At 38.1% G+C, this 11,116-nt stretch overlaps 1 protein-coding gene across 3 annotated transcripts in view; it reads right to left on the bottom strand.

The window, feature by feature from the left end:
- Positions 1 to 11,116, bottom strand: part of LOC133127926 (WW domain-containing transcription regulator protein 1-like) — a 45,676-nt gene that overhangs the window by 14,122 nt on the left and 20,438 nt on the right. For all 3 annotated transcript variants that reach the window (XM_061241055.1, XM_061241056.1, XM_061241057.1), the window contains exon 2: positions 4,832 to 4,968. In XM_061241055.1, coding sequence (XP_061097039.1) covers positions 4,832 to 4,968 — 137 coding nt within the window. The remainder of the gene's footprint in view (positions 1 to 4,831; positions 4,969 to 11,116) is intronic.

Here is an 11,116-nt window from a genome sequence, read left to right as displayed (position 1 = left end):
TACAACAGTGGTATGCAGAAGAGCATCTCTGAACACACAACGGATCATAATTATAAATGGATCAGCTACAGCAGTAGAAGTAAAAAAAAAATAATAATAATACATACGCAATAAAGTGCTCACTTGAGTGTACAATATGGCATAAAACAAAATAAAAATTCTATACTATTATAACCCCTTAAATAATTATGACTCAGAATGGTTCTCTGAATAAAACCACTTGAACACAATGTCTAATTAATTTTACTTTATTTAGTTGTGATATTAATTTGCACAGTCTCTATGTCTATACTTTCCAAACACAAAACAAATACTGCGTGAAATAATACATGACACTCAGTAATAAATATATTTTTTCAACATCCTGTCTACCTGTGGCATAATGCCTATACCACAGAAAATAATTTTGATGTGCTCCCCCAAACAAGGCTGAGGTAATCGATCTGAGAGGAGTGATGACTGTTGTGCTGTCTCATACTCATGTATTAAAGAAGTGTTATACATTGTTTATGTGATGGATATTTCCACTCCAGTTTCAAGTTTAGGTTCCCAACCCAATATGTACCACTATGGAAACTATAGATTAAAAACGTTATGTAATGTTAGCATGTACACACCTGCAATGCCTACAGTACAGTTCAAATACAAACTTCAGTGTACATACAGTGTACACAAAAGGCACACTAAAATACAAAATAATTACAAAATGCCTTATGTTTTTATAGTTTAGTACTGAATATATCAGTATCTAAGTCAGGTACCAACCTAGAACAACTTTATATTTGTGCACAACGTGTGTACAAATTAAATATGGTAAAGATATCGACAGGCATTCAAATTCCACATTTGTTTTCCCGAAACTGCACCTAGATGTCCAAGTGTCCCCAAATCTTTCCAAATACAAAATTTCTGCATATATTGTCCAGACACATGAATGATCAGAAGCTTATTTTTTAATTAAGATTTTTTTTCAAAAAAATGTAAAGAAAATTTACCTTCACTGTTTTATTCATATACCTGTATATGAGAGTATGCTTTTATAAAGCATGTCCAAAAAGTGTCCAAAAAGCTTTCCAGAAAGGACTACTCACCCCAATGCTTTCTAACCAGCCTGCATCACATTTAACATTTAACTTTATTTCAAAATAAGGTTTACCAGAACCATGTTAGTCAAAAAACAGTTGTAGCTTCATAACCAGGTGAGATAGTTGGTTCCATAAATATGCTAAGAAAAAAAAAAAAGTGTGATTATACATGCAACTACTGAATTGTATATTTTTGTTCTTATATTGGAACATGATTTTTTGATGTAGAGAAATGGTATCAAGGACTGTTAGAATATGCCTTTTATTGTCTGAGTCTGTGGTGAAGTGAGGGTTGTAAACCATGAGAGGAGGCTGGAGTTGTATTGCCCTGCTTTGCAAATAAGAGGCTGATAAGCATCTAAAGTGCTGTTATCACACACGGAGAGTATTTTTAACAATCTGGCATCATTGTTTTGAGGTTTAATTACATCAGCTTTTTATATAATATAAATATGAATGCAACAATAATTTAAGATGTCGAAGACTCATTTCATTTAGGCTACCATTCTGACCGCTCTTGTATCATCGATACTGCAAAGCATAATTACATTTACAATTTAATTATGCTATACAAATAAATGTACAATTTATTGACCAGCTGCTATGCAAAAAAATGAATAATAATCAAAAATCTAAATACAAAAAAATCTAAAATACTCTATCATAATCGTTGTAAAACGCTACTTGCCAATTTCAATTAAATTTTCAATTAAAATTACATATTTACATATTTTCAGGCTTTCATCTTCATTTCGTAGAACAATATCTTGACTTTCACAATCTGGATGTCTTCATGCCAAATTCAAATTCAAAAATATAGTTTTTAAGCTTTGAAAAGCAAGATGCCACAATGAAAATAACACTGGAGTTGTGCATTGTTTGGAGGCTAACCAGCTTGTCACCCTTCACCAGTCACAAATAACCACATTAGCTCCGTTCGCGGCTGCATGTTTTTGCTTTGATGGTCTGTATGTCTTAATGTCAAGAGTAAAAATATAGTTTTAACAAGTTTACACATGCCCCTCAACTCTCGCAATGAAACTTTGAAGCCGTTTTTCTAAAAAAACATGGAGTAGAGAGAACTTTGGTATCATTAAAAAGTTTACATTCTCCTCTTTCGATTAGTTCCTAAAATACGTTTTGGGGTCAATATGACTGATTTTGACAGAACTGGCAAGTAGTTTTGTTTTACGCTGATTAATAGTCTAGGCTACAACAGGGCAACAAGTGGCGTCAAAAAAGCTGTCTAAAAGAGCGGTAATGATTATGGTTATATAGCCTACTAAACTTTGGTTGCGGTTTACACAATATACTAAATTAATGTTAAAACAGGAAATTATAAATCAATTCCATAACTGCACTGGATGATATTCTGAGGGAGTCACACATTGGCACCTTCTTTACGCCGAGAACAAATACAGTTCAATCTGCTAACACTCCTGGAACATTCTAGAAACATGTGATGTAACAATGTTTTACTTCATCATGTTTTTAGAACGTTGGTCATATAAAATGTTGCCTAAAACTTCTGTAAATAATGAAGTATAACAGAGACCAAATACGGCTACTGTATTCAATACAAGGACAATAGGTTAGAAAAGATATAGAATTCTACAGGAGCCTATGGTGGGTATAGGGGGTGGAGAGTAAAGGTTCTCTCCTTATTATTAGAACGTAACTCATTTTTAGGTCTATCTGCTTGTAAAAATTATTTATTGTGTATCTGGGAAATGTACTGTATGTGCAATGTTCTAAAAACAATGTTGTACATCACGTATAGGAACATTCCATTTTTAGTACTATGAACATTGTATCAGAACATTTGTCTAACATGATTTATTTGTGTAATGAGAACCTTGTTTGAGCAACGTTCTAAAAATGCTAAGAAGCAAAATGTTTCTACATCTCATGCTAAAGGAATGTTCCTCATTTTTACTTATAGGAACATTATTTCTGAATGTTTAAAACGTTTGTACATCAATGAACCGTCTTAATTTTTAGTAACATTAGAACATTAGATCTGAATGTTTGCATGACATGTTTTTTGTGCAACTGGGAAACATTCTGTGAGCAATGTTCTAAAAATGCTGAAAAGAAAAAACATTCGTACAGCATATATTGAAGAAACGTTCCTCAATTTTAGTTCTAGGAACGTTATGTTTGAATGTTTGCATAACATTATTTATTGTGCAACTGGGGGTTGTTCTGTGTGCAATGTCCTAAAAATGTTGTGAAGCAAAACATTCTTAAATCACGTTTCCAGAACGGTGCAGGAACATTACCTGGGGAACGTTATATGACCAACGTTCTAAAAACATGAAGTAAAACATTGTTGCATCACATGTTTCTAGAATGTTCCTGGAGGGTTAATTTTGGAGTGTAAACATTCTCAGAACCTATAGAAAATGTTACTGAATGTTCTGAGCATGTTCCTGTTAGCTGGGTTGGCAAAAATGTATGAATTACCTAAGGTGAGATAATACTTCCCTTTGGGGAGTACTGCTGAACAACAGACTTAACGGAGTGTTTTCAGGATGAATGTTAAGTAACACTAATATGTTTTAAATATTTAAATGCACTTGCAGCCGGAAATAGTGATAAACAAACCAAACACAAGTACATTGAAAGTGCTATTCATACTCCATTTTCATCTTTAGTGAACAATACTTTCCATGCCACACTACACAAGAGAGTCAACTGCTGAAAAGTGAAAGCTGAAAAACTCCCATTACCATGATTCTGACTTGTACTGTCTGTGGATAGCCTGCTACACAAGGACTTCAGTGGCATATAGGGAGGCATTATAGAACTCATAGGACCACCAAAAACTTGTACAAAGGGTCTTTCATACCAAATGGTATAACTATACAGAATTCCTAATTACATTCTACCTCATTGCTCAACTGCACGATACAGTATCGTTACTTATGTTATTTAATTGTTTAACCCTATTTTGTGAAACCAAAGGCAAACTTATGTGGACAATAAAGTTATATTCTATTCTGTTAAATTGGGATCTGCGAAGCTTCCCCAGCCTGTAATTCACTTGGGTTTACTAGGGGGGTATATTTTAGGATAATTCACAGGTACAACCTTGGTTGTATTGGTTAATTTCAAACTTTGATTCAAGATTCATGAACAACAAAACAAATTAAACTTGGGAATCTGGATGAATGAATGTGTTATACTAAATTTTCCCATGGTTCATAATGCTGTGTTCCAGAGAAGTGAACAGTGAGCTGGTTTTTACATGCTACAAATGTGTGGCCCAAACACAGTACACAAACAGACAGGTATCTTCACTAATGTCTAAGCAATCAATCACAGCCCCAATCACTATTAAAATAAAATTGTTTAGGGAGACTGTGGTAAAATTAATAGGGAGGCTGTCTCTCAGTCAGTAGACAAACCCTTGTGTGGCAGGGTATTCTATTCCCCACAGAGGTACTTACTGTACTATGACCTCATTTCAATAACCCTCTTTGCTTTCCCCCAGTCTGAGTAAAGTGAACAAACAGAGAAGAGTGGACTAGTTTTTTAAGAAGCTCACACATACAGCAAAAACCACTAAAAAAAAAGTCACTCAAGTTCACTCAGCTGCATAGTGTCAAGTGTAACTGCATCTCAAACAGAGTACATATGAGCCCAATAGGGAATATGTACTCTGCAAGAGTCGATTATTTAACACTGGGCATTTCACTGTGTGTTCTCTGGGCCGAGAAGGCTCCTTGTTACATGGTACTAACCCAGGTTGGGCTGAGCCATTGCAATGGAGCACTGTTGCCCAAGGGTGGAGGGGGCGACACTGTGGAGGCTCATCTGGTTCATGGCAGTAGTCATGGTCTTGCGAGGGTCCAGCCATGTGGTGATCTTCTCAAGGTGGCTGTTGGGGGAGCAGAAAACAGTCAGTCAGAAGTTGCATGAGGTCCATGTCAGCCGTACGGTTCAAGTCTGGTGGAAAGATGCCTATGGTTTTGTTATATAAATAATTGCTTTGGAGTCAAATACTTTTCTGTGCTCGATTGATCTTGCCTGGAGCAATTGAGCCAACCAAGAGGACTGGAAGGCTGGGTTTGCAGTTTTTGAGAGTATTTCATAGGTTCCAATACACCAGACAAGCTCCAGACAAGCTCCATAAAGCCTAGAAAACTATTTGAATCCAAAACAATAACGAATTTGACCCAGATCTGGTTACATTGTCAATGCTGCGGTGTATGGACTCTACTTAAATGTACATCATGAACATAAATCAGTCAGTCAATCAATCAATCATTCACATCACACTATCTCACACCTTCCACCTGAGACCGACACCGAATACTGTTGATAGTATAGGAAGTTCCAGCCATCCTGTGTTTTTAACACAAAGACATCAACATTTTGACTGGCATGTAGTCCGGTTTTGAAAGATATAATTGACAGTGTGGGAGGATCATTCATTCATTTTTGTTCATGACAAAGGTGTTGTAATCCAAATAATTTGTACGTATATAAAGTGTGATGTTTTCCACTAGTAAACCTTTTTATTTGTATTTAGAAGGATATGTGTACATACATACTCTCTCTCCACAAATAATCTCTTTTTTCAGTGAAAACCATAGGTGTCAAAATTATTGTAAATAAAATTCAGATTAATCACCAATACAATTTTACTTAATTTAGTTCATCTCAGTCTAAAGGAATTATATTGTGTCATTCAATCACTTTAGTATAAATTCGAAGTGAAAACAACATCCATGTTCTGCAATGGCCATCTCAGTCTCTAGCTTTAAGTCCCATCAAAAACCTGTGGTCTGAACTGGGCAGTCCATAAGTGCAACCCAAGAATATCAATGATCTTGGAAAGGTCTGCAAGGGGGAATGGTAAAAAATCTCCCCAAATGTGCCCTCTAACCTTATCACAAATTATAGGAAGACTCGTGGCTATAATCTTTGGCATTTGGTGACGCATCACTGAAGTTAAGAATGACCAAGTGATGGGGCCGCGGTGGCGCAACAGGCTAAGATGCAGCAGACTTGCAGTTGCAGTTTGCTGCAGTTGCACACCGGGGACCGGGGTTCGATTCCCAAAAGCCAAGTTTGGCCGGCTCACGTGGAGCAGCATAATTGGCTCTCTGCTCCAGAGGGAGGGACTTGGCAGGGTTATTAGACCCCAGCACTTGGGCGCCTCGGAATCACGGAAGACAAGCATGAGACGAGATGGCTTGAAGAAGGCGTGTTGCTCTCTTTCGGGCCGCCAAGGGACGGGGTGTGAACGGTGTATCTAATACTGGCTCCAATTGAATCAGACAGGGTACAATTGGCTACCAAATTGGGGGAAAAAGGGGAAAAAAAGTGAATAAAGCCTGGAGATCATGAATCTTTTGTGGGCATGTCCACTATTGGTGACTGTCCTACCCATCAATCAATAAGAGGGGCGGAGTTGGAGTCGGAGTTTAGGCAGGCATGCTCAAATGAAACTTGGCACGGCTTAATTTGATACATTTTTTTAAACAATAGGATAATGTTATCTATAAAGCGGAGTCGGCGGCATGGATGGTGCAGTGGGTAGCACTGCCGCCTCACAGCAAGGAGGTCCTGGGTTCGAATCCCTGTCGGCCAGGACCTCTCTGTGCAGAGTTTGCCGTAGGTATGAGTGTGTGAGTGAATGGTGTGTGCGCCCTGCGATGGACTGGCGACCTGTCCAGGGTGTATTCCTGCCCAATGTATGCTGGGATAGGCTCCAGCCTGTTCAGGATAAGCGGGTTAGGATAATGAATGAATGAATGAATATAAAGCAGTCAAGACACGCTTTACAAAACAAAAAAAGTGATTTAGGGTTTTTTGTGGAAATATTTATTTGGGGAAATATTTTTTTAATTGGAAAAATGTATCAAATAAAATGTATAATAAAGCACACTTCTTTACACCTGTTGGAAAATAAAGTTCATGTCAATAACAGTATTATTTTGTGCATATTTATGAAGGGTGCCAGTAATTCTGGACCTGACTGTATTTTTCACAATAGACTTCCACCAAATACCGGAAACATACTGTGTTTTACTCTCCTCTGGTATATTTCTACCAAATTAGTTCAGATTTCTAGTTTAAAGCCTTGTTTATTCACTTTGGGAAACACACAATTACATAAATAATACTCAGATATCTGTGCTGAAAATATAAATATGGTAAATGTATCATGTTTTAAATGAATCATGTAATACAATCATATATCTGCACTGTAATACAAATTTTTTAATGAGTGTTTTAATGAGTCACTTAGTACAATGTGCTATTATTTCAAATTTTACAACAGGCCTGTCAGGAGACAATGGAATTTCCATTAGGAGCTGGCAACTGTAATGAAATGCTGGGAATTAGCAAACTAGACTGCCAATATATGTGCCTCTTAGACAATTGCCTAGTAGACAATGCAACTTCAGTAAGGCCCAGTAAACCAAGCAGATTAGCTGCTTCCTTTCACATTCTGCACTGATGATACAAGTGAGTTCCATTGTGCTTGATATCAGACATTTCCTGTGACTACTACTCTTTCCTGCAGAAGCTTTTCTACATTCAAAACAAGTCTGTTATAAGTGAATGTTCAAGTTAATGTCTACCATTCAAGTTAATGTTTAACCATTACTTACCAAATTTTGAAACTGCATATTTGTAACTACCTTCAAAATGGCAATACTATACCGAAAACCCAGATAAAATACCTAGGAGTCACAACAGAGAAAAAATTTGCAACACAGGATTTTGAAACCAGTGGCACTTCCAGTCTCAAGAACCTTATTGTCTGACCAGAGGGTTAACTCCCTGAGAATATTTGTGTGGAATAACATCAGTGTGACAAATGATTTACAGTGTGGAGCCTGACTTGGAGCAGTGGGGTTACCTTGCAGGATTTACAAGACATGTGTGGGTGATTCTTGGGTGACCTGTATGAGGGTGAGATCGACATCTCTGTGGGCCCTTAGGCCCTAAGGCTTGGAAAAGACAGGTGCCCAGCAGCTGGGGACAAAGGCCCATCTCAGCCCCATCCCAGCCTACGGCCTAGGTTTTCCCAAAGGGCCTGGCCCACAAAGCCTTTCTGTGAACCGAGACTGAAAAACAATATTGGGAATACTTGAGTTACAAAAGGGTTGTGTTCTTAAAAAATGTTCCTATAGAATACGTACAACAACAAAAAATATGATCTTAATTTTGTCATAGCACATGAAATTATTTGGAAAATGTATTTGGAGGTGTTGCCAGGCGGCACATCCTGCACTGAAAAACAAGTCTGTCCTAACAAGTGTTTCAGTCTTGTAATGAGACTTTAAAATCATATTTTTTCTCTGAAGTAGAAAATATTAGCTAGTTTTAAGTTTAACAAGTGAAATTTCCTCACCGGTAGTTGAGGTAATGCTACCAATGGCGATGTAAATATTATGATCAATAAACAGAAAAAATGTCACTGACACTGAAAGATGATTGGCTCAATGGAACAGGAGTGGTTCAAGTCTGGGTCAGAATATATTTGATGGTGCTCCTATCTCTCAGTCTCCTTGTGAAAATACTGAACAAACTGCTTAGAAAATGTAGCTGATTGCTTGCTATGGGGAAGGAGTTGGGGAAACAAGGAAGCTGTGTAGGCCTAGTTTTCAGTCTGCTCATGTGCAAAGCCTGCAAGTGTGTGATATTGGAATGAAACTGGAGCGAGAGAAAAGACTAGCTCCATCCTTTCGAAACCCCACTCTGCACTCCAGTCAAATTAAGCTTGCTCCCATGTTCTGTATTTGGGTGGTCTTGTATTAATACTTGTATATAGGACTTATGGAAAGGGAAAATGAATGCTTGCAAAACATGGGCAGTCAGGAAGGTGTTTCTATTAAGTTGATTTCTAAGGCTTCAGGAAGCCTAAACATAAGAAGTGAGTGAAGTCACATACTGGGTTTGGAAAAAATTATCTTTATTTACAGGAGAAACTCAGAAACAATGTCAGCGTGCTGACACTGGGAATAAGCAGGCTGAACCAACACGCCCTTTCTCAGAGGGGCAGTCATATTCCACACTGATGTACACTGCACCTCTGTGGAGGACTTTCTGTCAGAGCCTTGCTGTGAAAAACAACCGAGGAGCCTCTGCAGAGCTCTGGTATGCTCTCTCCTTCCCTTACTCACGCACATGCATGTACCTACAGGCTCATAGCAAGGGCCGGTTCGGGGCATATGAAACATAGGCAGCCGCCTAGGGCACCATCCGTCTGGGAGGGGGGCACAAAATGCCAACCCCCCCCCCCCCCCCCCCCTTACCTAGGCTGACAAAAAGCCTAGACACAAACAATATTCCCAGGCATACTGTATGCACATAACAGAAGCAATGTCTGTGGACATTAATTGATATATGTGGTTGTAGGAACTGCAAGATTTCATTCTTTGAAGCACTTGTACTAATGCACATAAAGTTTGTGCTAAAAATAAAGTGGCAAGTGTAGACTTCAAAGCTGGGTGAAATTAAGCAACAGGCAGCACTGAGCTGTCCCTTCTGTTCCCTCTAAATACTGGTCTGTTCTTTACAAGTTTAAATATAGACAAACACACTCTCCCCAGCGAACACAAACACATACACATATCGGCACAACAATCACACAAGGTTTGATGGACAAAAGAAATATGAATAAAATACATTTTCAAATATACTGGGTTTATGTGAGCATTTTCAAGAGAATGTATTTAGTTTCAGAAAATACTGTATATGGTGTAATGCAGGTCTACACTGTAGCCTTTAGAACCATATGGTCTTTATACAGGTATACACTGCACTTCATTAGGTATTTATTAGACTTCTGTTGCTGTAGCCTCCACTGTGAGGTTTGATGCATTGTGTGTTCAGAAATGCTCTTCTGCATACCACTGTTGTGGTTATTTGCATTACTGTCACCTTCCTGTCAGCTTCGACCAGTCTGTCCCTTCTCCTCTGACCTCTGACATTAACAATGCATTTCTGCCCACAGAACTGCAGCTAACTGGCCGTCTCGGGCCATTCTATCTTTCTTGGTCTTCCAGACCTTTCCTTGACTTCAACTGTTCTATTTATTTTCCATTTTCTAATAATGTTTCTGACAGTGGAAATAGGTAGCTTGAAACATTGAAGAGTTTTTGTAGCCTTCTCCTTCTTGGTAGAAATGCTCTGTCAGTTTTTGTCATTTTGTGTTTCATTACAAAATCTAGGCCTACCCCAAATCTTTATCCTTATCTTGTTCTATACACTGCCTTGAGAGAAATGAAGATCAAATTGTTTTTCAGCAATTCTGTAAACGGACAACTGTCCAGAAATAAAATTGTTTATAAGGCATCTGAGCTTTTCATATAGCACAAGTGATTTTGACTCGTTTCACTTGTCCCTGTGTTAACAATGACTGTCCTAGGAACCTTTGTAGTATTGCATTACTTTCTGTAGCTTCTAAAAGAGCAAGAAGACAACCAAGAGTGTGGTTGTACAAAACAAATTTGTTAAAATAGGGGCTAAGACAACAAAAAAAACCAAAGCAGTGGTTTCATTATTACTTGGTAAGATATATGCCACAGACAGCAAAGAGTATCTGCAAGGGCCATTGTCATTGTGTCATTGTGTTCATTGAATATTCAATTCAAGCATCCAGCTCACAGAACTGGAGAGAGGGCAACCAGATGGATTTTGACATCCAAAATTGTTGTAAAATCCCCAGATGGAGATGGCTATATTTTGTTCAATAGATTGAAAAAGGAAATGCAACAAGCCAATCCATGACTGAACCTGGAAACCACAAGACTGACATGGAGGTGGAGCAGAGACAACAACACTGTGCTCTGTGGGTAAACTGAAGAATTGCTGTGAAATCCACTTGGATTACATCACCCAATACACGCTGGCTGAAATGCAGTCCATTACTCTGGGAGTACCAGGAAAAGACTGTATGGTTAGGAGAAGCAACAGGAGTCATACATACAAAATATAATAAAATATATTGGATAAGTGAGTGTAAAAAACAAAAAATAAATGTGTCAACGGGCTCATGGATGCTG

Source organism: Conger conger, chromosome 5 (genome assembly GCF_963514075.1).
Source record: "Conger conger chromosome 5, fConCon1.1, whole genome shotgun sequence".
Taxonomy (NCBI): Eukaryota; Metazoa; Chordata; class Actinopteri; order Anguilliformes; family Congridae; genus Conger; species Conger conger.
This window is presented reverse-complemented; position numbering and strand designations above follow the sequence as displayed.